The 27,260-nt window shown below is 37.2% G+C and overlaps 2 protein-coding genes across 4 annotated transcripts in view; one reads left to right on the plus strand and one right to left on the minus strand.

The window, feature by feature from the left end:
• The first annotated feature begins 302 nt into the window (after positions 1-302).
• Positions 303-6,858, plus strand: LOC104116403 (uncharacterized). The gene is made up of 8 exons (XM_009627256.4): positions 303-933; positions 2,132-2,208; positions 2,340-2,508; positions 3,480-3,568; positions 3,656-3,820; positions 3,997-4,074; positions 5,106-5,209; positions 6,318-6,858. Exons 1-8 carry the CDS (start codon positions 444-446, stop codon positions 6,421-6,423), a joined length of 1,278 nt encoding a protein of 425 aa, XP_009625551.1. The 5' UTR covers positions 303-443; the 3' UTR covers positions 6,424-6,858.
• A 2,130-nt stretch (positions 6,859-8,988) lies between these two features.
• LOC104116405 (exocyst complex component SEC10b) overlaps positions 8,989-27,260 on the minus strand; it is a 29,809-nt gene continuing 11,537 nt past the window's right edge. For all 3 annotated transcript variants that reach the window (XM_070197089.1, XM_070197088.1, XM_070197087.1), the window contains exons 3-25: positions 26,964-27,203; positions 26,805-26,879; positions 26,340-26,441; positions 25,698-25,748; positions 25,476-25,581; positions 23,774-23,893; positions 20,659-20,750; positions 20,204-20,369; positions 20,043-20,119; positions 19,616-19,714; positions 19,428-19,518; positions 17,241-17,326; positions 16,465-16,638; positions 15,491-15,544; positions 15,160-15,288; positions 14,952-15,044; positions 14,696-14,842; positions 14,405-14,502; positions 14,026-14,110; positions 12,483-12,541; positions 9,793-9,891; positions 9,623-9,706; positions 8,989-9,305 (exon numbers count right to left, since the gene is read on the minus strand). In XM_070197089.1, the coding sequence (XP_070053190.1) occupies positions 9,227-9,305; positions 9,623-9,706; positions 9,793-9,891; positions 12,483-12,541; positions 14,026-14,110; positions 14,405-14,502; positions 14,696-14,842; positions 14,952-15,044; positions 15,160-15,288; positions 15,491-15,544; positions 16,465-16,638; positions 17,241-17,326; positions 19,428-19,518; positions 19,616-19,714; positions 20,043-20,119; positions 20,204-20,369; positions 20,659-20,750; positions 23,774-23,893; positions 25,476-25,581; positions 25,698-25,748; positions 26,340-26,441; positions 26,805-26,879; positions 26,964-27,203 (2,406 nt within the window). In that variant the 3' untranslated portion in view covers positions 8,989-9,226. The remainder of the gene's footprint in view (positions 9,306-9,622; positions 9,707-9,792; positions 9,892-12,482; positions 12,542-14,025; positions 14,111-14,404; positions 14,503-14,695; positions 14,843-14,951; positions 15,045-15,159; positions 15,289-15,490; positions 15,545-16,464; positions 16,639-17,240; positions 17,327-19,427; positions 19,519-19,615; positions 19,715-20,042; positions 20,120-20,203; positions 20,370-20,658; positions 20,751-23,773; positions 23,894-25,475; positions 25,582-25,697; positions 25,749-26,339; positions 26,442-26,804; positions 26,880-26,963; positions 27,204-27,260) is intronic.

Here is a 27,260-nt window from a genome sequence, read left to right on the forward strand (position 1 = left end):
TTTTGTTGCGCTATCTTAGTAGACAGAGCTATTATTTGAAAGTTATGAGTTCGGAGTTCTAATAATTTAAAGTTATTGAGTTTTAAATTAAAAATTAATATATATTTAATAAATTTAATAAGATAAATACATAATTTGGACCAAAGGTTCGGCCGCTAGCTCCGCCCCTCTATGTCATTATTTAAAGCTCAATATATAGTAATAGTAGAATTATTATTTTCTTCATTGATCGGTTTAATTTTAACATTAACTACTACTACTATTAAGCTTTCTCACTCATCTGACTTTTATTACAATTTGCTTTTGCCTGATTTGAACATTTCTTGTGTGTCAGAAAAACTCGCATAATATCCCATTCTTCATCTCCAAGAAAATACGCCCACAATCTTCATTCTTGGATCAATACAATTTATACAAAAACCTCTGTTTACCATTTTCTTCTGATGGATACTTTGGATGGTTCAGAAAATGCAAATATTTCTCCCACATCTCCAAATTCGACGACTTTTGGAGTTCAATTCAGTCCGCTGCGCTTCTTCCAATCCCCAGTTTCCACTTTGCTTGAGTATTCCGGACTCCTTCGGGTCCGACCCGATAACCCAGAAACGGAGCCACTTGTAGCTGATAATAATACCAATGTTAGTGGAGATATTAATAGTAGCAGTAGTGGGGAGGTTTCAATTAGAATAACTGAGGGTGAGGATAGTGGGGAGGGAGAGGGCGGTGGTTCTGTTGAGGAGAGGGAGGGTTCTGGTGTGGACGCGTCCACGGTGCCTACTGTTAGTGCTGAGGATGATGATGATGATGCTGGGAGTAATAATAGGGATTCGACGTACCAAAGATTTGATATACAGCAAGTGGCAAGGTGGATTGAGCAGATTCTTCCATTTTCCTTGCTTCTCTTGTTTGTTTTCATCCGCCAGCATTTGCAAGGTATATGACACTTTGAGAACTTTGTACTAATATTACTCTGATAATGCTGTTTAGCTTATGCAAAAAGAATATGAGATGTCTTAGTTTGAGTTTGTGAGTTGAGCATGCGATTAATTTTTGATGAATCTGGTGTTATTGTTTCGGTATTGCTATAGCTTGGGAAATTAGGGTTTATACCTTTGTATGTAATGTCTTGGCTGGCTTAGCAATGTTGTATTTTAAAGGGTGTTGAATGGTCATGGTCAATGAATCACAAATCACAGGATCTGTGGGCTGTGGCTATTAGCAATCTATGGTTAATGTAAATTGATAGGTTCCACTCAATATTTCAGGTGTAGATGTAGTTTTTTGGGTGATATGCAGTCATATTCCTGCATATATGTGTATGCCGTGGCAGATAAAAAGGAATACACATGCATCGAACTAGCAAACTGAGTAGCCTTCTGTTCTCATGGTAATTTCAATTTTAATGTATGAACAAGTAAATCGATATATCGAGGCTATAGAATAGGTACACTGTTGACCTCGGTTTTTCCCTAGGCTTGAGTGCCTTGACGACTACCAATGAATGTTGGGATTTAACTCACTAGTGTCCTTTATTAGATTCTTTGATATCCTCATATCAGATCTTGGTGTAACAGAAACCTTCATGGAATATTTATTCTTTAACTGTTTGCTGGTGTTTCTATGTACTGATAACTGCAATCAGTTGAGCTAGATATTGTAGGACGGTTGCCAGGATAAATGATAATCTCATGAAATTAATTAGGAACTTATAACTTATATGCGATTTTTGATGGAAGTTGTTGAATATGAAAGCATTTTGATGGTGAAGGTGGTAATGTTTGTTAAACGACCCCTCGGACCCAATTACACCAATTGATATAGAAGTAGCATTATTGACAATTTAAATTGATCGTGCGTGATAAGCTTGGTTTTTCTTTTTCTTTGCCTTGGGATATTTTTAAGGTAAAAACTATTCCCCAGAGAAGAAAATATGAACAAGTTCAACCTAAAATGCACAAATCCATAATTTTCCAAGCAAATTGTGATTGTCTATTTTCTAAGAAAATCTCTACCTGTTTCATGATTCATGTATATCATGCTTTTTTGGGGATAAGTAAATACATGTATATCGTGCTAACTTTTATTTATGCTGAATCACATTCACCATTATATTCTAATTCTTGGACTGCAGGTTTCTTTGTCACAATTTGGATCACTGCCTTCATGTTCAAGTCAAATGACATTCTTCGGAAGCAGACAGCATTAAAGGTGTAATATGTGCTCCATTTGCTGAATTCTGATTTCTTTTTCTTTCAATGCATATTCTATTTTCATCTATCATCAGTAGAAAGATTAAGGAAAACTGAGAATCCTGCAATTATGAATTTTGGCTTTTGCAGGGAGAGAGAAAGATAGATGTCCTTGTTGGTTATTTTGTGGTTTTCGTGATTCATGTTATTGGAATCTACTGGTGGTATCGTAATGATGACCTTTTCTATCCATTGCTTATGGTTCCTCCGAAGGTCATCCCACCTTTCTGGCATGCTATATTCATGATCCTGGTAAATGGTATGGTTCTTGATCTGCCTAATACTTCTCTTTGTTGTTCGCACGTTATTATGGAGTATACAGGCTGTTGACCTTCCAATAATCTCCCAATGCATTGTTATCAATTGCATAAATACACTAAAGAATGAAATCAGGTGCTTTTGAACTCATAGCTGAAATCTGACATGTTCTTCTGATTTTGGCCATTGTTTTGCTCGCTTGAATAAATTCAAATGCATTTATTCCTTTTTCCCCTTCTTGTGGGTTCGGAAGTCAGGTTTATTTCTGGCAATCATATAGTGGAAAACCTCTTTCCTTCTGAACCCGCTCCATACCTTCTTCTCCCCCACTCTACCAAACTTATGGAAAAAGAAAAAAGAAAGAAAAGAACCCGTAAAGATAGGGCCAGATCTCCCAGATAAACAAAGGAATGGAAAAGGAAGAAGAAAGTAGATTCATTCATGGAATCCTGATACGATATGAAATATTGCCGAGCAGCAATTTGCTGTGTGGCCTTTTTTCAGACACCACTAAGGGCCTCTTTTCATAGTTCATGTCTTTCTGGCGTTTCTCTTTTTATATTAGACCGACCGTTCGTGTCAGTTTTAATGAAGTATGCAATTGAAACAAGGTCTTAGTAGGGTGTGCCAGTTTTTCTCTATATTGTTATGATTTCTTCCCATCTCTCCAAGCCTTGGTGGGTAGAGTTACCTGGTACCTGTGCTGGTGCGAGGTAGCAGGTATCTCGTGGAATTAGGTGAGGTGAATGCAAGCCGGTTTGAACACCAAGGTTATCCAAAAAAAAGGTGGGGGGGAAATGTTTTCTCCTCAGTTTAATGGAGCCTGCACTTGAAATAGGGCTTAATGCAAGGTTGTACCAGAATTTGTTTACCTCCTTTGAGGGGTAATGATGGAAAGCTGTTACATTTAAAATCTCATGGGAAGAGTATTGATTTGATCCTCACCTTCGTCTTAACTATTGTTGATTCCAGATACGATGGTGCGTCAGGCAGCAATGGCTTTGAAGTTGGTGCTGCTTATGTATTACAAGAATGGCAGGGGCCACAATTTTCGTAGACAGGTAGACTGTTAAGCAGATTCCTATGTGGTAATTTATTGATTTTCTCTATTCATCTTTGCAAGAAAAGTGAACTGTGTTGTCTTGTAGGGTCAAATGCTGACTCTGGTGGAGTACACACTGTTGTTATATCGTGGACTGTTACCTGCTCCTGTTTGGTATAGATTCTTTCTCAATAAGGATTACGGCAGCCTTTTTTCATCACTGACAACGGGGTTGTACTTGACGTTTAAGCTTACCTCAATTGTTGAGAAGGTAAGGTCTTTTTGTAACTACTGTATCTGCTTGACCATATCTGGTTTTATCTTGCTAATATCAAGTTTTCATGGGGAACCCCCCTTCCCACCCTACTTGATCTTCATGTTTTTGTTAAAAAAAATGTTTTGGCATGATTCCTCCGCAATCCCTCATACTCAGTTTATTTTGTTTAGGTAAAATCATTCTATACTGCTTTGAAGGCATTGTCCAAAAAGGAAGTCCATTATGGGTCTCATGCCACACCTGAGCAGGTATCATATTTTTACTGATTACTGGCTTGCAAAGCTCCTGAGATTTATTCTTGGGAGATGCCAAAAATTTGATTGTTGTTCTTTGTCATTTTGATTTGGTCTGATAAGAAGTTTCATCATCTTTTCTTTGAACCTCCCATGGCTTCTCTAGACTCTAGAGTGCTAGAGCAACTATATTACTATAATAGTTGACCAGTTTTTGCTTTTAATCAGCTTTTGCTAAGTGCTTCTGACTTGATAAAGCAAAGCTGTATTACCAACATTTACTGACGTTCTAAAACCTATTCTTTGTTTGCCTTTATATATATGTGTACAGTTGTACACCCACATACATATAAAACAAGTACTTGTAAACATCTTAGGAAACAAAATGTGTTGACAGGATTTGCATTGGCAGAGTAATAGAAAAATTGTCTGAGATAATTATGAAATGATGCATATTATTACTTTGATTAAAACATTCTTTTGGTTTAAATATAAGAAAGGTACCCCTGAATCTCCAAGTAGATGAAATTGTTTCTGCATTGAGATGTCCATTCCATCCCCTGTTCATGCATCCAGACAAGCAGGGCATGCCAAATACTGGAGCCTTTTTATGCATAGGCCTCGTCTCAGTTACCTAAAGAGGGTAGACTCTATGATTCGAAATCTAGAATCAGCAAATTTAGAAGTACTTGTTGAGTTAAAGTTTGGATGTTTCTAGAAAAAGTTAATTGTCTTAAAATCTAGAATCATCAAAATGAGAAATACTAGTTGAATTAAAGTTCTGATGTTTCTAGAAGATATTAATTTCAGCTAGAAAATATTTTACAAAGCCATTTCTCGCTTAATGTAAGCAGGTAGATTTTTATGGTACAAGCTTAATGAATGTTTGGATTAAAGTGTCACTAGATGTTTTAAGCTACAAATTTCAGGAATATTCTCTTTGTCCAGCTATTCCTTGGATTCGTTTGCTTCATTTTACATTGTCTTGAAGATTTCTAGCTTTCTTTGACAACTGTTGTGTACTTAGATTTTAAATGTCTACGCAGGTAAATGCGGCTGGTGATCTGTGCGCTATTTGCCAGGAGAAGATGCATGCACCAATTTTGTTGCGTTGCAAACACATCTTCTGTGAAGACTGTGTCTCAGAGTGGTAAGTCTTTCTGAAGCACTTCTTCACGAAAACCCTTTAGTTGAACAAATGCATTACGAAGTGCTTTATACTATTTTCTCTAGCAAAATGTCGGCATTACTCCAAAATGTTGTCAATTCGGAGTCAATAACTTTGTGGAAATCAGGGTAGTAGTGTTACTTCGCAACAAAAGGGGTAGTTGGGGGTAACTGACAGTCATGCCATCTTTGTGGGCTCCTACTAGGAAACTCCCAATGAAGAAATAAATGAATGCTTAGGTGACTCTAGTTTAACGATATCCTATTAGAACAGGATTGTTGCAGTTGTATTAGATTCTTTTGCTATGCTGAACTAGTCACCAAGATCATTAATATCTTAACCTGACAACACAAGTGAAACAATTTTTCTAGCAATGAGAGAGCTTTGGTGTATTCAAGATAGTATTTTAGCACTCAGTCTCATGTTGTTTTGGTAATGGTGGAAATGAAGTCTTACTTGACTAACAGAGAAACAGGAAAAGGGGTGAAAAGAAAAAGACAGTGGTCGCGATTTATACCAGTGTCACATAAATAGATAGTTCACGACTCCCATCTACTGCTACAGTTCTTGGGGTTTTGGAGTAGCTCTAATTTTATTTCCTTTTATGGGAATATCTTTATGACTAAATAACCAGTTCACCCTGTGAAGAACTGTACCTCCAGTATGTAATTCACCATTGAAGTTTCTTTTCTGGCTACCTCCAGTATATAATTCACAAGTCCCAAAATAGGGTTTGCTCTTCCTTTGATTTGTAGTGTAATCAAACCAATGACTTAGTGGTCCATGGGGAGATTGTGATTGGCGTTGCTACTACTTTTTTTGCTGACCACAGATAACTTCGTAATACATTTTCTTTTCGTTCTTGTAAATTGGCCTATTTGTTTTTATGTTGAAGCTGATCGTTTTGTCTCTCGTGCTGTATATTTTGTGCCACTTAAATTTTTTCTCTACTGTGAATTTCTCTTCTTTTCTTTGTTTTATGGATGCTGCTTGTTACTGTGTGCATCATCTAAATGAGGAAGTTCTATATCTAAATTTTGCTACCAGTTAGTGTTCTTCTAATAGCTAAAAGGGTTCACCTTCTATTTAGGTTTGAAAGAGAAAGAACTTGCCCTCTGTGCAGAGCATTGGTCAGACCGGCTGATCTAAGATCTTTTGGTGATGGATCCACTAGCCTTTTCTTCCAGTTATTTTAGATACACTACATCCGACCAGAGTAAATATCTTGTCCATGCAAGTGGCATTTTCCACAGCTTTGCACTTGTGGATTCTGGGGGTTGCCCTGTAATGGTTTTCCGCGAGAATGCAGCATTAGAAAAAGGCTAACTCTTCATTGGTTCTGGCTCTACGAAGAAGGAATTTGTGGGGTGAGATAATCTCCTAATCCCATATTGTACATAAATTGATTTTTTAATTATATTATGAAGAGAATATATTCCCTGTAATACTTCTCAAAAAATAGAAAGAAAGAAAATATCCTTGCAATCTGTATGTAAGTCACAATTTCCTAACCTAAGAACTTGCAAATTTTTGTTCTGTTTTGCGTCGTTTTGGGATCCTCAGTGTCATTTTTGAAAACGAAAGACATTAATGTTGTGAAAGTATTATAACATTTGTGTCGTTGCTTATAACGCCATATTTGATTATCACTATACTTTTTCATTTGGTCTAATGTAATGACATTATACTTGAAAGGAGGCAAGTATAATTCTTAGAATTGAAGGGGTTCCTCTTCAATTATGAAGATATACAAGAAAGACAAGTGATAGCATTTCAATCTTATAACGTTATGTCAATCCCTATAAATAGTTGATTTCCTTGTCAAATGGAGTCTAAATAACCTTAAATTTGTCATGCAAATTAAGTATGCCAATATTTTCCAGTAACGAAGAAGCTAGCGCAGTACAGTACATAGGATCAGTATGTAGTTAAAAAGTTAAACCATATCATGAGAATTTGCGACACCAATAGGCTGAAAGATCACAGTTTGAATCGTAGTATCAAAAGTTGAATCAAGTGATCTTATGGTCATTGAAGTCCTATTGGTTTTCTCTAGTATAGAGAAGTAAATTTTTAATAGAAGAGGCACATTTTGTGCGTTCAGGAGTTGGCGTTGAAGGGCAAATGATTCATTTAGAAAAGATCCCCTGCCAAGTAAGGGGGAGCTCAGTAAATGCAGTTTTGGGCAGAATGGCTAATCAAAAGTAATCTTAATCGAAATTTCCTCTGCATTTTCTTGTTATATCATATACATACCGAATCTCAGTATTTCTGGACAAGAAAATAATGTAGAAATGGCGTAGGATAACCACTTTTTAATATGGTATTTAGTTTTTATCCAGTATTTTTAATGCTGAGTAAAAATAGTCACTACTCTATTAAAATTAATATGAAAAGATATTTCTTCATTAGTGTTGTGTAAATATTAAGGACATGATGTCCTTAACATTTACACTGCATACATGAAGTTAAGGACGTTATGTCCTTAGCATTTACACTGCACATATGAAGTTAAGGACATGATGTCCTAAAGTTTAACAACGGAAGGTGCAGTTACACGACACTTTATCCTTAATATTTACACAACATTCATGAAGTTAAGGACACCATGTCCTTAATATTTACATAACACTCATAAAGTTAAGGACACTGTGTTCTTAACATTTACACTACACACATGAAGTTAAGGACACCACATCCTTAACATTTACAATGCACATATGAAGTTAAGGACATGAAGTCCTAAAGTTTAACAAGAGAAGATGCAAATACAAGTTAAGGACATTATGTCCTTAACATTTACACTGCAAATAGGAAGTTAAGGACGCCATATCCTTAACATTTACACTGCACATATGAAGTTAAAGATATGACGTCCTAAAGTTTAACAACGGAAGGTGCAAATACAGGACACTTTATCCTTAATATTTACACAACATTCATGAAGTTAAGGACATCATGTCTTTAATATATTCACAACACCCATGTCTAGCAAAGGAGTATTTTCGTCTGAACGGATAAAATTTATGAAGCACCGGCTAAAGAGTAAATACATTTTAAAGTGTGGCTAAAGGCTAACTGTGCACTTCTCCCGAAAATAATGGTAGGAAGTGTTCCCCATTTTCCCTGGTTTGGTGTACCCAAGTAACAATTTCTCGAGAGAAGGGGCAAATATCGTTAGCCAATGAGTGAATCATACAATTGAACTAAGGCATTCTTGCTTAACTAGTTGGAAAGTAGGGAGTTTGGCCCTTGTGTATTGTTTTGGTCCTCATGTTATTCGATTGAACAAACAGACCATCAACTAAATCTGACATTTGATTTTAGTTCTTGAACCTAGTTAGCATTTTAACAAAATCATCTTTTAAGAGCTGTAAAAAGTGAAGATGATGATTCTATTAAAATATGTTTCCAACGTCTGTCAAAGCTTCTTCTAAGCTTCATAAATTCATACTTCCAATTCTTCTTTTTTTTCTTGGGAGGATCATTTACAGATTTAACCACAAATTAGTAGGCTAGACTCAAACGGGGAGCATGTATATCCTTAAATTTCTGTATATGGTAAAGAAGATACCTCTACTATAACTACTTTAATCCAAGTATAGGACAATCAGACGGTCAATATCTATAGCAGTAAACTGGTACATTTCTTTTATCTACTTCTGACAATACAACTGCACACCTAGCACATAAAGAGACTTATCGCAATTCGCAAAAACCTTGCATGTTCCAAATCTATTTCAAAAAAAAAAAAAAAAAAAAAAAAACATATACCAGTAGATCTTGAGTAAACAATAAATGACGATATCCACAAAAGGGGGCTCCAAATTAATTTCTTCCAAGGATGAATTTCTCTGGTATCAACGATGTTTCTTTATCACTGAGCTCGGGTAATAGACAGCCAGCATGAGGTGGTGGAAAAGCTCACAATACAACTGCACTCTGTCCAGTTCACCACTATAATAAAAGTTCAACTCTAATTAGCATGTGATTTTGGTTCTAACTAGAGCTAGGCCATAAGGAGCTGAGTCTCGCTGCAAGCTTTGCACTCTTGTAATCCTCCCGAAGCTGAATGAACCTGAGTTTGCAGACAACACAATGTTCAAGTATCATTCAAAGAATGAAAAGGAGAAGGGAAGTATTCAAAAATATCAAATCCTTGACCATATTCATTATTATGAAACTCGTTACTAATTGAATGAACTCATAAATGGACCTGCTAAAATTGATATCATCCAATCTTTCTAGTATCTTACTGCTGATATAACGGAATTCCTTTCGTTGAAATATATGATAGACGTGCGAGTAAAAAACACATCTAACTTTATGAGAATATCTGCAGGAGAACAGTCTGTTTGCTCACAGCCTACAAGAATACTTCAAAATGTTAATTACCTTTGTGCATCTTTCCTAATGCTCGGGGTTCCCTCAAACAGTGTGGAAAGACTTTCTGGAGCAACAATAAACACATTTGCCATGCTGGAAAAAGATGATAAACCAGGAAATCAGGATGATATCATATTTTGTGGAAGGCATGCCAATTATTCAAAATAAAAGCAACTTACATGCCCAGCTGTTCAAATTTCTCATCAACAGAAGGGGCATTGAAACTACGAACAAACTCCCCATACTCTGTTATATCACGCTTCAAACGCAATCCTCCACTACAGTAGACAAGGAGACAAATTATGCAATATACAGGCAAGCAGGAAGTTGTGTATTTTCCATCACATGTATCAACTTGGCCATGATTTCAATTTCACAAAGAAACAGGCAACGAGTAAGAAACATCAGGAGAGACTGACCAAGTCATAAAACAATGCAGAAAGTTTAGTTTACACAGAACTGTGCAATTAAATGCACACAGGGATACACGATCGATTTAAATCTAAGTAGAGAATAAAGCATTACAGAGTGTATTATAGTCATTTCAGATTACTGAGTGTACAGGGGCATTACTTAGCATTGCAAAAACAAATAGAGGTGCGGCACTCAGCAGACAGAGAGATTAACTTGGATTTGGGCCTAGCTTACCACTTGAGAGAAATAAGAGAAGACCCGTCAAACAAACCCAACTAACAAGGATTTCCATCATATTGCGCTGGGGTGAGAAAGAGCAACTAAATAGAGCAGAACATGGTTCACATAACAAACCCAACTAATTAAGGGTTTAATCATAATTGATTGATCAAATTGGTGGTGGTGATACGACCCTAAAGCTGACACATTCTCCAGGTAATATTCACTGCCAGGAACATCAGAGTCGCAGAAGAAAAAAATAATAAAATAAATAAATAAAAAGGAGGAGGAGGAGGAAGATTCATCATCCGGAATTGCATGATGTAAAACCCATATCATCCAGTTCAGCATCCGGAATTGCATGATGTAAAACCCATTTCCGGGAAAACTATTTACTCCAAACACAAATTGAATTCTGAAAATAGGATGGTGCACCTCTAAGCTCTACAGTTTGAGTTGGAGCCTAGAGGTGTGTGGAAAGTTAGGTACAAAGAGAAGAATATGAAGTAAAAATTAGATTGTGTTGTAGTAAAAAGATATAGTAGCATTAACAACATGAAGAATACAGTCAACAAATTCAAAATCATTACAGCATGAAATAAGAATACTCAATCTCACAATGGTGTTTGAGGGAAGCATAAAAGAAGATGCCAAAAGGTTATGTTAGAAGAGATGGCTACGAGACTAGTGCGTACAATATGTTGAAATAACAAAGGATGACAAGTCTAATGGGTAAAGAATGGCATCCTTGCTTCGGTGGTTTGAATCCACTTCTGAGCAGGCAAAAGGTCCAAACACCCCTTGAGTGAGAAGCAGATGTTGGTGAAAAAAGGAAGTTGAGTTCAAGTTTGGAGCACATGGCATACGAAAGTAAAGTCCTTTCTGGAAAAAAATATGACGCCTATCACAAATTGAATTAAGGATAAGGATGTAGAAGTAAAGCGAGTTGAGGGATTAACTCAATAGAACTTATGCGAGGAAATGAGACAATCAATGTCACTAGTGCCATATGCTTCACAAGAGACAAACAAATCCTTATTAGGGAGATCAAAATGGTCATGTGGGTAGAGATAGTTATAGTTTTGAACAAGTACATGGTACGGGAAATGATGAAGGAAAGGATATTCTAGAGTTCGCTTTAACATATGTTTTAGTTGTAGTAAATACATATTTTAAAAAGAAGGAATCTCAATTGATAAAATTTAAGAGTGGGGATAACCAGTGGCGGAAGCAGGATTTCCGTTAAGGGGGTTCGAAAAAGAAAAAAGTTAAAAAACTAAAAGAAATTGTTGCTAGTGGGAATTGAACCAACAACCTCACAAAAGTTTTGAGCCCCCTTGACCACTAAGCTATGATTTTGGGTTGTGTCAAGGGGATTCAAAACATAATATATAGAGGTGAAAAACAGATTTTGCCTTATATATGCAGTGTAATTTTTCGGCGATGAACCCCCTTCCGACCCCCTAAATCTGCCCCTATGGGTAACCATACTATGTCCTTACAAGAAGACGTGATAGAACCATGTATAAGGATGGTAAGGTTATACCATGTAGATGAACAACACCCCCCCTAGAAACGTATAGGAAGCTTTCTCCCCAGACATAGACTCTTGGTCTCGGACAACTTCAAGCACTTTATATTTATATTTTATAATGTTGGACTGAGATGAGCTTAATTGGAGCGACATGGTTAGTGAGGATTCATATAGCTTATCCCAACTTGCTTGGGATTGAGATGTTTCAGTTGATGTCCTAGTTGAGTAGTGACTGTTTTCCAGAAAGTGTTTGTCCATGCACAAATTTTGCATTCTCAACCCATGAATGATCCTTGCAGCATCAGTAGTACACAAATTGATACCTTGCTGAAAACAAAAGGAAATGATAGTAATTTCTTATCTGGCTTTCAATTTATGAGCAGAAGTTTCACAACTATTGAACTTCGGGAAACTAGATTCCCATCTGGTTTACAATCGATCGAAAAGAGACTCTATTTTTCTTTATTTCTAATAAGTTGATTTAACAGACATCCGAAATTTCTTTCTTGGCTCCTTGGCAATGCAAATATTTGCTAGAACATAGCTTCCCAAACTCATTGAAACTAATGAGAGTATAAGCATTAGCTTACTCTAGGCAGGGGAATAATTTTTACCATGGATCCTACGAGTCACTGTCACTTTTGCAACTCCAATTTTACAACTTAAACAAGCAGCAATAACAGCATTAGCGAAAGGAAGTACCTTGCATTAAAAGTGAATTTTTGCCAATGATTAAGCAAGCCTTTGTGTAAACGATTCCCCTATTAAAAGTAAAAAATACACCAAATTGTTAGCAGAAATTTTGATTCAAAGAGTAATACAAATGGGGGAAAAATGCAGATAATGTAATCAGCTGGATTTATGAATGCAACAGAACACATTGTGCACAAAGCTCTAAAACGGTTGTAGATACACTAAGGCCTCATTTGTTTGCACTTAATGGAGATTTGAATCTTAATCATTCGGATCTCAAATATTAAGTTTGCTTGTTTTTTAAGTCTGAATCTTAATTAGTCAGATCTTAATCATTAAGTGTGTTTGTCTTTTTATTTCCCAACCACTTAATGGGTCTGAATAAATCTAATTGATTAAGATCTATAACAAAGACTTAATTTCATTAAGATGCTATAATCCACATTTACTACTAACCGCCGACACCGCCCACCATTATCACCTATACCACCATGCACCATCCAACCACCATCATACTCAACCACCACCACCAACCGCCACTGAACTCAAACACCACCACTGACCACCACCATCCTCAACCATAGCCGCCACTGCTATTATTATTGACTACCATCACCCCCAACCCCACCATTATTGATTACCACCACCCACCACCCCCATCATTATCAACTAATGCTACCACCATCATCCTCAACAACTACCCACCCACCTCAACTACCACCATCAACCACCCCACCACCATCAACCATAGGCGCCATTGTCCACCATTATAAACTATCACCCCCGATCACTACCTTCCTCAACCATAACTACCACTACCAATCACCACTAACTACTACCTAGAACCACCACATTAATCAAAACCACCACCAACCACCACCTTTGGTCGGCATTCATAAGTGCCACCGTCAGCCATCACCACCAACAACTACTATATTATTTTTAAAAATATTTATTAATAGAATATTAAATTAATTAGTATTTTATTTGAATTTTCTATTTATCAATTGTTAAATAAGAAAAACTTTAGATGTTGAAAAAACAAAACAGTCTTAATCATTTAGTATTCAGATATTAATACACATCTTAAATATTCATATGTATATTCTGATTCAGACGTTCTAATCTTGATACACATCTTAATATCCAGATATGCATTCATATTCAGACGTTTAATCTTTAAAAAAACAAATGAGGCCTAAATATTAACATGTTCTTGACAATCCAAAAACAGTTATATAGGCGCATAGAGTAAATATCTCCTGTTATAAAATGCATGTTTGTCAGTTCAATTATTTGGAGGTTCCATTGGGTAGGAATTTTGGAGTCACAGGCTACAGGGTCATTCTATACCAACAAAGAAAAACAAATCCCCAAAAAATAAAACGTTAACCAGTTGGGTCAAGGATCACTTAACCAGTTGGGTCAAGGATCACTTAGCGTAACTTGTAGCCTAAAGATTGGGCAACTCAAAACATAACACAGAGGACATTGCCAGCAGTATGGGGTCAGCTAGGATAAAGTATAAGCAGAAACAAGAACAGGATTATACCAATTCAGTCAGGAAAGCTTGTTTGTTAAGCCCTTCCAGTGCTGTGAATGCCAATTCAAGCACCCGTGAAAGGTATGCGACAACTCTGGTAAAGGGAGAAGCCGTAAGAAATAGGAAATATCCTTCAGAATTTAAAAAAAAAAAATTCAAGAGGTCCTGAGATGTAATACGAAGAAAGAGATAAGAAAATATATGAAAGGCCAATTCTATGCTATCAGAAACTTTAGTACTTTGATGCATTCTTGATTTATTGAGAATGGCATGTTTTGATTTTTTGCAAGCCAGTAAATAATAGGCAAGCTTAATATCCTTCCAAAGATCATATTTTTATAGCTTCTCTATTCTACATGACATAAGTAAAGTTTTAACTGGTTCAGACTTTGAACAAGCTTGTGTTGGCCGATGGTCAGGGGCAATGCCGTCATCAGGTGATCGATAATCTGTGGCTTTTTGTTCAGTTGAAAGTATGCGTTCCACCTGAGAACAGCCAAAGAAAGTGTAAGCAAATATCAAAGTACAACTCTGATTGAAAGGAAACATAATAGAATCTGGGAAATTCAAACAGACTGGTAGTGAGTAGTGACTATTGTGATGGTACTGCTGAGGCCAATTCCCACATACAAAGCCTAGAACAGCCCTAAAACCAGATAAAATGTTTTGAATCACAGACCTCTGCCATAACAGTTTCAATGCACTGCTGAAGCCCCTTATAAGCAGCACCCTCAGCACTTGACATAGCTGTAGCCATTTCTTCACAGGAAGCAGCATGCGCACCATCCACAGGTAGTAAAAGCCGAGATATAGAGTTCGCGAAATACTGAAGAAAAGGAGTTCAAAATGAACATTACAAGAGACAACACAAGATTGTGTTATTTCTCTAATCAAACAAGGATTTTCACAAGTCCACTAGCATCAAACCAACATACTTGCTGCACAATAGCCACACTGCTCCCACAACGTTGCACAGCAACCATGAAAGATCTGAAACTGCTTTCACCAGCCGCAGCTGCTGCTTCTGCCTAAATACCACAAATGATATGCTTAAATCAGCCAAATCTATGAAAGTATAATCATCTACAATGAAAATTTACATAAACTTCAGATAGTAGTAAACAGGAATGCCAAAGTAATTACAGCAGAAGCAGCTGCAGCAGCTACCCTTCGACTAACGCTAGTTCCAAGCACAAATCTTTCCCTCAAAGCAGCAGCCTCGGTAAGGCTGTCTCTGGCTCTTTCAAGACCTTCAGTTATGTATATACTAACCTGAAAAAGTTAGAACAAGGCAGGTAATGATACCACATAAAAAATGAAAATATACCCAATCTCCCAGAAAACTCATTTTGAATTACCATTTTTACCTTTCCAAAAAAAAATTCATTAAGTTACATACTCCGCATGCCAGATGAAAGTAATGTAAATACTGCCAGCAGAAACAAACTTCAAAATAGAAAGGTAATGAACTTACTTGATCTAGAAGGCATGTAAAAACAGCTCTTACATTTGCAGCAACTGCAGCAGGCTGTACAAACAGACTAACAATCAATTAGTTCAATCCTGTAAGGTCTGAAATGAATCAAGTTAGATCAATATCAATCTCGTAGGACAAGGTGCTGTTCGAAGACCTTTGCACAAGTCTACAGGAAACGGACAACAAAATATTTGATTACTTTACTCCTCTAACATGACCAATAAACTTGTTTGCAGACAAAGAACATGACATCTTCAAAAGGAAATTAAAAATAAGCATCAACTTTCTAATTTTTGCTGTGGATAACTAGCATACACATTTTCAGGAAGAACTGCCTCTGTTCGCTAAATAATTTAGTTCGTTCTAACAGAAGACAAAGCTACGTGCACAAAGAAATCAATGAAGTTCAGAGTAATACAGATGAAGTTAGCATGCCAATCTTTTCTACATCACAGTTTGCCAAAATATATGGATAAGCCAGAATAAAATCCTTGCAACAATAAGTGCAAGAAAAAAAAGAAAAAAAACAACTAAATTCTATCCTTGATTCAGTTTTTCTATAAAGAAGGCAACTAGTAAAATTACATTGTTTCCAAGTATCTGGTATCTCTTCCCACTTCTACAGCAAATTTCTCTAAAAAGCATCACGATGAGGACAAGAAAGACTCCATCTCCCTCTTCCTCCCTCCCTCTCTCTATCTCTCTGAATAAAATGAAATAACCACTGGCATCCACTCTCGAACCCTTCTCTCACTATCAAGATTTATTAGAGAGAGTCCGTCAAACCGAAAAGGCTACATATGGAATTTGTAAATTCACTTGAGCATTCAGGAATATATATTTTTTGGATCTTCCACTAAGCTTAATTTTTTAAATCAAGAAGCTGTTCCCCGCCATCTTGGAGGTATTTGCATTTCAAGAAAGAGTAAGTTGTAGCTCGTGCAACATCTTGAAACATATGTCACATATACCTGTGATGAAAACAAAGTGCATCTGGATACTGCTTCTTCATTCCAACGCACAAACTCTGTCACCACAGTGACAGAGATTTGCTGGTGAGAGGATGCCATTGAAGCACCTTTTGAGCGTCCAATTGTTCCAGATGACTCAGAGGATTGCTGGCCTTCGGTACGCAGCTCTTCCATCTGCAAAGTGTAACCAAAGTGTGTTTACACTAGTTCATAAGTACATGTCAACATAATATGTTAAAGGTGGAAAGCTTCCAAAAACACTGAGTTTTGCTGCAAGTTCATGCCACTAATAACGATCTTTTTCTGCTAAGGTTGTACCCCTAGAAGTTCAAGATTGTTTAATGGTTTCCAGAAAATCATAAGTGAGTCAGCTAAACTACTGTACTTTATGTAAATAGATTAGGTTAAAATCCACCCAAAGTTATCCTATTGCAGCTTATTTGGGCTCTGCAAGGAAATAATTTCAAAATTTCACAGAACCAGCTAACACAGCAAGTTGCCAGTCAATAAATCTGTTCTCTTTCTCTTTACAGTGCTTCAATCTCCAGTTTATTTTAATTGATCCTCACAACCAAATAAAATATTGGAAAGCAGACATGTTAATATTTATAGTGTTATTTCAGTAGTTATTTACCTCTATGGTGTAAAAGTCTCTTCTTAAATTTTTCTTCTGCGACTTAGAGGATGAAAAAAAGGGTAAAAAGGAAAGAGAGGACTAGATAGAGATATATCCTGAGGTTAAGATGATAGACCACTAAGAGACAGAGTGTCCCAACCTTAGCTTTGTAAAGTTGTCTAAGAGAGGCCTGCTCATACTCGATGTATATGTCTTTGTGTGGTAGAAACAGAGATTCTGTTAATCCTGTAACAAGAGGAAAAAACTACATGAGAATGTAACGGACATATACCAAAGGCATATATAATAGAAAAAAGGAAACAGCACCTGCTTCTTTCGAGACCATTTAAACAGTAGAAAATTTCTTCACCAAAAAGTGTTGCAGAACAAATATTTGATTTTACCAATCAAATATTTCTGTACTTTTTTGGAACTCAAGCAGACGCAAAGACTAACTTAGGATAACACAAGAAAGGTCAGGTTTAAGATTTGGTATTTACATCTACATATTCCTCATTGTAGTTTAGTTCTATTTAACTAAAGATAAACATTCAGCAACTAGGACATTATAATTGATCAATGTTAGAATGTTAAAAGTTAGAAATAGAATATTAGAAGTGTCCAGTTCTAAAGTAGGATACTGTCCAACATTGGAGAGATAACATGCGCATATCATGGTTAACACCTATAAAGTGGTGCTTCTTTTATTTATCCAATCATTAAATCATCAGTATATCTCATCTCTTATCTTTATTTTCTCACTAGATATCAATCCTCTTCTAGGTAAAGATCTAGGTAGCTTCTGTCTACATGGCAGGTCAGCTGACTAATGTTTTTTACTCTTTCATAATTTTAGTACCGTGCCCGTGCTCGTGGCACCAGTCACTCTTAATTTTGGTGACCTTTCGGCCTACCATCCTTATTGACCATTCCTGCAGTACGTGCCCCCTCTGATTATTGCTTCGGCAGCACAGTGCCTTTTGCCGGCAACTGTTCTAATGGTACTGTATTTCTCTTGTGGTGACCATTTCAGATCATCGTGCCTCCTTTTTGATTATCATTTGGCAGTACCATGTCTCTTTCTGATGACTGTCCCAGCGGCACCCGCGTCTTTCCATACCATAGTTCTAGCATAAATTTTTCGACAAGATCCCGACGACTAAACCTTTTCCACTAAGATTCCAATAATCATAACTTTCCGACAATTGTCCAGCAAGATCTCTGGCAACCATATCGTTGATTATGTACTTTATACTTTCATAATAAGCAAACTCAAATTGGTTTTCCCACTTTAATTTCAAAGGGACATGTCAGGTGTTAGAATTAGAATATTAGAAGTGTCAAGTTCTTACATAAGATATTGTCCAGCATTAGACGAATTTATATGTGTATTATCATGGTTGACACCTACAAAAGGTGTATAGTGTATTTACCATAACATCGACTCATCAATATATCTTTTCTCTTTTCTTTATTTTCGAACTATCAATAGCTAGAGAAAACAGATAATACTTGGAATGAAAGAAAAAAATTATTAAAAGGGAGAATAGAACAAGTGAGGAATTGTCCAAGACTTCAGCTTTTTGTCATCAACCTATTTCTTAGTGATACATAACTTTTGGTGGTAAGGAAAGAACTCAAGTTTCTTCAACAATCTGTATTTACCACCAAGCTTCACTAGCCATGCGGTACCTTCTTTTTGCCCATTCAATGGTAGAAGATATCCGGTCTTCCTTCTTTTTGCCCATTCAATGGTAGAAGATATCCGGTCTTCCTTCTTTTGCTTCTACCTCCAATTCAATTAATTGATCTTCTTCCTTTACGCCAGAAGGGGGAAAAAAAAAAGAACAACTTTATCATCTTTCTTCCCAGACTAGTGGATCAAATTGATTAACTGCTTATCCTGCTGCCATTCTTATATTGTTTTTTCTGCTATCTTCAGTGTCTTTTCACACTCCTCTTAACGAGGAAATGAACGTTCTGTAACGGAATTGAGGTAAATCTTCTGTTTTACATCCAATAGCAATACCTTATTGTGTAGGGCTTTAGAGATTTGTCACAGCCCTCATCCTAGTTAACAAAGTGATTTCAGTGTCAAGACACTTTAAAAAATTTGGCTTATACATGTCTCCATTAAAGAATACTTATAACTTTTTGGCGTATACATGTCTCCATAAAAGTACATCCTCAATATATCATTTTGAAGCAATATGTAATCCAAATGAAAAGCAGTTATGTACGGTGTACCAGTCTTTGTATTCTTCACTTGGAGGTTCCAGCACATTCACACAACAAAAAAGTTAAAAAAAGATGTTTGTGAAGTTGGGATGATGGAAGGCATTTCTACCTTCAACATCCAAGTCGCCACACCCTACCCCACGTAAATCTCTTGCAAGCTCCTGTGTCTTCTCATATGCCACGGCTAGCAATCTGAGATACTGAATGCACAAAAATGAACAGCAAAGGGATCAATTAGTGGGTCATTCTTTCCCTGTCAATCAGCACCTTAGAAGAAAATCTCGTCATGTTACTCACTAATATAAGTCCTCCTTCTTCCATGGGAGGTGCACTGACAAGAGACGGTTTCAGTAAGAGCTTCTCAAGAAGCTTTGGAACACGATCCTCCAAAACACGCTGAACAACCACCACGGATTAGTCACTAAATCACAATTCACAAATCACAATACATTTTTTGCAGTAACGCATTTAGGCAATCATTTTACTTGAATGGCAACCAGAACCAATACAGAATAGCAGATGACGTGGAGGAAGCTCAAAACATTAAATAGGGAGCAACGTTACAGAAAAATCAGTGAATATTCATCGGAAAGCATGTTGGTCATATAACAAGTCAAAAATTAGCAAAATCACTCTGATATACTGGAAACATCATCGCACCAGAGGAAGATAATTCTAGAACTAATCTACCTCAAGCACAACGCCAGTAGTAACCCACCCATACCTGAACCAGTATTGACATTACATCGTTTGGGGAAGGAAAAACGGCTGCAATAGTGGCTGCTTCTTTCCGCACAGTCTCTGAAAGTAAATCCAAGGCGTCAGGAGGCATGTACTAAAAAGAGAACCACTGTTAGATTTTCATATCAATTTGTCAGTGATAACCTGTAATCTCTTTAAAAATTGAAGAAAGACCACGCGCGACATTGCTAGGGCTGGGCTGGGCACCCTGATCTCCAAGAACCAATTCAGCATCTGCATTCATGACCTCCACATCGAACATGGGACATAATCCCACATAGTGTTGCATAGCACTGGTACCCCTATTAAACTGCTTTCCAAAAGTAACACGTCAAAAGCTGAAATTTTTTCTGAAATGTAAATAACCTAGAATCTGATACTTGACTCTAAGTACACAACGGAAACATCAGATGGTTCAAAGGAGAAGCAACCAACCGGGATCAAGAATGAAAAACTTAATAACCACTTCGTAAAGCTCCAAGCTTTTTTTCTAGATTATGATCAACTCAACTTATCCTATTTTTTCCATAGAACTTTACACATGGAGCTTTGTGACCAGAGGAACAAAACTATACGTCTACGTGATTTACTTGGTTTACCTGCGACAAAATTTTAGCACATTCCCGCATTGTAGACAACTCCCGCTTCTGTGAAGCCGCATCAAATCGAGCTAGTAATCTGTTTTCCAACTCTACAGGCACCAAATAAGAAGAAACTTAATATGTCCTTTAACAAAAAGCAAATACTATTAAATTGTAGGTTAGAAGGCCAGGAAGAAAATAAAGACGAATAATAAGGAGAGTCCTCACTTCTTTATTCTTTTCCCAATTAGTAAGTTGCCAACCAATTTCTATAAATATTATCTTCTCAACATTATCATTCTACAAATCGTGCATGCAATATATATTATCAATCAATCAACTACTTCTAAATCCCAAATATGATCCTATGTATCTATTACACTCCATGTCTCCATCAGGTCTATTTCTTTTCAATACAAGGCAACTTGCCTTTTAGGACAAATTAAGGGTTATCTAAAGGTTCTCTAGATTGCACACTTATTCTTACATGGACATATACGTCTCTAAATAGGATAGAGAGACTTTTGATGACAAACCTAATGCAAGTATAACAACAACTAAGTCTTAATCTCCAAAGAAGAACTGCATAAAGAAAACAAGGATGAACAGACAAAAAGCTGCCCGCACGAGAGAACATAAAACCTTCCTTAGAATTACCTAAGACAGATCTTAAACTACAGTACTATGTGTCTGCTTCATAAAAGACACATGAGAAAAGAGGCCTTCAAGATTGAGAGATAGGGGAATTTCAAAACCTGGTCGAGCTACTGTGCAGGCAGCATTCACCAGAAGCAATATCAGATTAGTGGAGAGTGTGTGTGTGTGTGTGTGTGTGGGGGGGGGGGGGGGGGCAGGGATGGTCTATTCATGGTTAAGCCTTGCTACCAAAGTTAGTGAGAGAGGAATCAAGCTTCCCACACCTATCAATTCGGGTCCCAAGGGCGTCTATGAAGGTTTGTTTCTTCATGTGGTTCGCAGCAAGGGGGAGTGATACTAACAGCAGAAAACCTGCGAGATAGGGATCACTTATATCAATTGGTGGACCATGTGCATATATTTGGGTGAAGACGTAGACCATCTTCCGTTAAATCGTCAGGTGGCTGCACATTTCTGGTGGGTGGTTCTAGATTGGTTTGGAGTACAGCGGGTGATGACGGGAACAGTGAAGGAGGCATTACACAATGGAGGTTTTAGAAGGGGGGAAAGAAGACTGAAGGCATGGGATGTTGCTCCATTAGTCCTCATCTGAAGGGTTTGAAATTGATTTTGTAACATTAAAAAATAGTCTCTTGTTCCTAGTATCTTTTCGCTGTATAGAAGATGGTGTGTGTAGGTTCTCTATTATTTGTGTACGGCTTGTACACGGAAATTCTCCATCATTAATAAAACAGAAAAGGGTCAAATATATCCCTCTACTTTCATAAATTGTTTATTTATACCCTCCGTTATACTATCCACCTCTCAGAGCCCCTACCGTTACACTTCGGGGCCAGATATACCCTTATTTTAGATTGAGTGCCACGTGTCACTACCAGATTAAATTGACCTGTCCCTTTTTTTTTCTAACCCGATTCACTTAAAAAAAACACATTAGCCGACCCAAAGTCCACCCTCTCACCTCTTTTCCTCCTCTCTTCTCACTGTTGTAACCATGGCCGGAATGTCCACCGGCGAACTTGCCGGCTAAGTTGCTCCGACATGGCAGTTTGGGTGCCGCACCCGTGTCGACACGACACTAGTATGGGTGTGGGTATGGGATCCGTACCGGATCTTGTCAAACAATTTTGGGTACTTTGACCACGACGGACGGAAAAATTCGAGACAAGATACAATTTGATTCCCGAAATCATAACCAAAACAAGCGTAAATTTGAAGAAAATAACATAACTTATTTAGGAAATCAATCATTTACTTGTTTACAACTTGAGAATAAAAAAGAAATCCACACTTTACAAGCTATACGTAAGTATTCCATAAAGTTTATCATAATTTAGAGATATTTTTTAATTTTTATTTTATTTTGAATTATTTTTAGCTGGATCCCCGCACCCGGATCCGTACTAGGATCTGTATCCCCGAATCTTAGAATTTACATTTCAAAGGATCCGACCTCTAGATCCGCACCCGTGTCCGAGCAACTTAGCTTGCCGGAAACCATGGAGAACCTTTAGATTTGTCACCTCGCACTTTTTCTTCCCCTTTCTCTATACCTACAAACACATTTACACACAGATCTGGAGAAATACATACAAGAGACCGGAGATCTGAAAGTTTCGGTTCCAGATTTTACTGGATCTGACCGGAAATACATTTTTCTGGCGAGTCATTGCTCTCTTTTCTCATGTTTTCCTTTTATTTATCAAATCCGTCAAGAGGAAAGTTGTTGATGTTTGGGGTTGCAAAGACTGCAGCAAAGTGAAAGCTGGTGGTGGTTACACATTGAACACTGCTAGTGATGTTACCGTAAGGAGCACTATTCGAAGGCTTAGGGCACAGAGTGAGAGCTTGAGTCATTTAGCTGCTTATTGAAATTTGAATTCGAAATAGTCTCCACTGTTAGATATTAAGAGAGCTTGAATCTTGATTTTGCAATTAGACAGCTGGAATAAGTACTGTGTTTGAAAATTTTGGTTTAGCCTAAGCATTGGAACGATATTCCCAATGTGATATGTCCAGGAAAAAAAGGGTTATACATACTGGTTTTATGTCCGTGCCTAAGTATTAATTTCTAATTAATAGTAGGACAATAGACTTGCAAAGAATTGTCACCTGAGAGAGACGATAGTAGAACAATGTTGCAGTTTGTATTAACTATTTTAAGCATTGAATTGATGGGTTTCAGAAGAAATCACAGTGAGGCGAGGGAGAAGAGAGGAGGAAAAGAGGAGAGAGAGAGAAGCTGTGAGGGTGGACTTTGGGTCGGGTAGTGGATTTTTTTAAATGAACCGGGTTAGGAAAAAGGGGATGGGTCAACTTAATCTGGTAGTGACACGTGGCACTCCATCTAAAATAAGGGTATATCTGACCCCAAAGTGTAACGGTAGGGGCTCTGAAAGGTGGATAGTATAACGGAGGATAGATAAATACAACAAGTAGAAGTGGTAGATGGATAAATAAGTTGCTAATTTTGTACCATTGCAGTATTCTTGGAGGTTGGCAACAGCAACTTCCAGCCCTCTACTCGCAGTTGCATTACCAACACCTGATGAGATAGTCATGCTTTGTCTTCCAATATCGTCCTCAGCAAATGATCCTGAAATAGTATGGATGTCAAAAGATAATCTTCATAAAAATCTTCGGAAAAAGAAGAAAATAAGTCCTAACATGAAAATCCCTTGAAAATATTGTTGAACATAACTGCAGCCAGAAAATACAATATTGTTCCACTCTTGTATACCAACAAAGAGTTCAGTGTCGAGTCCATTTGTTTTATCTAAAGAGGAACAGCACAGAAGTGAAGGATAAGATATCCTCCTCAAATGGAAACGAACATTGTGCAAAGTGCATGCATCAGTATATTTAAGATATTAAAAACCTAGGTCTAAAGTAATACAAGCGATGAGGAGAATGAATAGTGATCAAGACAATTGGTCATTGACTGGGACACGCAAAATCCAACGGTCAAACCAAACCACTCTCAAATGCCCCTCCTAGCCCTCAAAAAAGAATTTAGAAAGGGCACAGAGCAGCAGGATATTCGCGTCAGCTATTCTGCTATGTCATTTGTCATACATATGATATGTTCCTAAGTAATGGAAAACATGTATAGAATGCGAGCCGCTACACATTTTATGGCACCGGCCAAAACATTTATAGTTCATAAAGTTTCCTCCATGATTATGAGATTAAAATACAGAGATACTAGATGTTATGTCAATGAAAACCTCATGAGAAGACAATGTGTTAGCTTTGCTTAGTCAAGGAAGCAAAATATCTAAATCAGGGTCTAGACAGGAAAAAGAGGACCCAGCTCCAGGCTGCTCGGGGTATAGCTGAAAACTAAAATAGGGAACTGAACAGGAAATAATGAGGAAGAAGACGAGATACATAGAGAATACAGAGATTAGGTTCAAGACACTGATATAACAACTCCACATCGGAAGCCAACTGTATAAACTGTATTATTTATAAGACTACAGATAAAAGCCAAATGACATATGATTAAGATACAGAGGCTTAAAACTCAGAAGCAGCTAATTTTCTTAAGGGTCATTTGGTTTGCAACAACAAGTTATACCGGGATTATAATGTTGGGATTATAATAGGGGGAATCATATAATAACGGCATTATTTAGAGGATATACTCTTTTCAATAGATGTTTGATTTCTTTGGATTAAAAAAGGGATATATGGGATATGATATAAAACCTGTGTTCGGTTTTAAAATAGATAAACTAGGATAAACTGTCATACCAATTTTAATCTTGGCCTTCTTAAAGGACTTTGGGAGAAGAGCTTTGGAGAAGGGCACTTTTATCATTTGGTTGTTTTGCCCCCGGGATTAGCTATCCCAGCATTGTTATCCTATATTGAATGTGGTATAAAAATAATACCCAAATTGTGGTATAACTAATCCCAAGATTGCTTATACCAGAAAAACAACATCCAACCAAACACGAGCTTAAATAATCCCACATTTTATCTTATCCCGGGATTATTCTTCTTTTATCCCATGATACAAACGACCCCTTACTTTATACATTGGCTACTAGGTAATAAATGCAAGGAGTTAGACTTTACAATTGACAGCTCAAATGATCACGGTAAAAGAATTTTTAGGTAAAAAAAGTATGATTTTTACCACATAGAATATTAAGGAAGCATATGGATCTTACTTAATTTTTGAGCAATTGAAGCAGCTTCAGCAACACGACTATCATCAGAGAACAAAGGAGAAAGTTCCATCAGGTCTCCTGGACTGCTATTGAACTCCATCAAGTACTATGAAATGGAAAGCAACTTACACTGTCAGTTTCCAAATGAGGATAGAAACTAGAATAGCCCTACATGCAAGGATTATTTTGCCGAATGCACGAAGCTAGTCATGAAAAGTTTACCTTTATGAGCTCTATCGTCTGACTAGCAACTTCTCTCTGAGCATCTGCACTCTGGACACAAACAGAGATTCAGTAGATATTAGACATACTAACAGTATTAAACAGCTCAGGAAATTAATCAACATGGACAAAATAATGGAGTTAGGTCTTAAGGAAAAATTTCTTTTTCTTTCTGCTCTTAAAAGTAGGCATTTCATTATTAGTAGAAGAAAAGCAAAGTAAAAGGGGAAGGATACTGTGGAATTTCTGGAAGCAAACAAACTTGCACTTGGCCATAACGAAACACTTTCATTTGACCAATTGTTTTTAACATAAAATATCATACGACGACGACAACAACAACAACAACCCAGTATAATCCCACTAGTGGGGTCTGGAGAGGGTAGTGTGTACGCAGACCTTACCCCCACCCTGGGGTAGAGAGGCTGTTTCCGATAGACCCTCGGCTCCCTCCCTCCAAGAACTCCCACCTTGCTTTTGGGGCGACTCGAACTCACAACCTCTTGGTTGGAAGTGGAGGGTGCTTACCACTAGAGCAACCCGCTCTTATCTAAAATATCATACGAAATTAACCTTAATCAAGCATCAAAACAAGTGCTTACAAGACTTGCAAAATGCAAAGAATGAATTAAGCTGCTATACCTGTAGATGATCTCCTATTTTGGCAGCTGTTTGACCCACACTAGATATACGCAAATCCAACCGTGCAAAGCTATCAAACAAGCCGTCTACACCTTTTTCCAGCTGCACATTGCATTGTTCATCAAACTTAAACTGAGGTCTTTATCTAGGTAAAAAGCATCTCTTTTTTTTTAATATCCCTAGAAGTACAAAGTGAAGAAAGAGACAACAACAGACCAAGTGGATCGATTCTCATTTTCATAAAACAAATTTAAAAAGTATATCGAAAACATTCCCCACATACTGTGATTTAAAATGTTACCTAGGCAGCACTTTGTCATTTATTTGCTCTATCAAGAAACTTACTCCATTAAAGGAGCAGATTGCACTAAAATGAGCTAATCCCCAAAACTATTTCCAGAAAAAAGGTTTCCCTTAAAAGAACTACAACTTCATCTTATAATGACCACAGTCCAATGAACTAACCTCAGAAAGTGTCTTGCGGTGCGTTGTATCTTGGACAGCAACTTCCTTCTTAAGATTGTTAAGTTTCCCATCAATCTTTGATCAAATATGAAGGCATCAGTAAAAAACCTTCAGAAACAGTATTACCTCACTGAATCCACATATAATCCTTTACTATACCTGTTTTCTGAGATCAACCAGTTGTTTACACGAATTCTTAAATAAAGATAATAAATCATCAACTTCAGGGAATAGCGGACTTGACATTCCTTGTGCTGACTTTCCCGCATCTGGTGGTGTCCGCAAATTCCCATTTGGTAGAGCATCATGGCCTTCAGCTGCATCTGATTCTTCTTCTTGATAAGAAGGTAATATCTCATTCACCAAGTTACCAAACAAGCCGTCAAAGGAGAACTCCCCCTGCATTTAGTGGGTAAAACACGCTGCTGTCAGTTAACTACCAACTTTCTAAAGCTT

Source organism: Nicotiana tomentosiformis, chromosome 3 (assembly GCF_000390325.3).
Source record: "Nicotiana tomentosiformis chromosome 3, ASM39032v3, whole genome shotgun sequence".
NCBI lineage: Eukaryota > Viridiplantae > Streptophyta > Magnoliopsida > Solanales > Solanaceae > Nicotiana > Nicotiana tomentosiformis.

Excerpts from the sequence above, each read along its gene's own strand:
- LOC104116403 (XM_009627256.4), top strand. The coding sequence starts at position 444 with ATGGATACTTTGGATGGTTCAGAAAATGCAAATATTTCTCCCACATCT. Across the intron at positions 934-2,131 it reads CATCCGCCAGCATTTGCAAG|GTTTCTTTGTCACAATTTGG; the intron begins GTATATGACACT and ends CTTGGACTGCAG. Across the intron at positions 4,075-5,105 it reads CTCATGCCACACCTGAGCAG|GTAAATGCGGCTGGTGATCT; the intron begins GTATCATATTTT and ends ATGTCTACGCAG.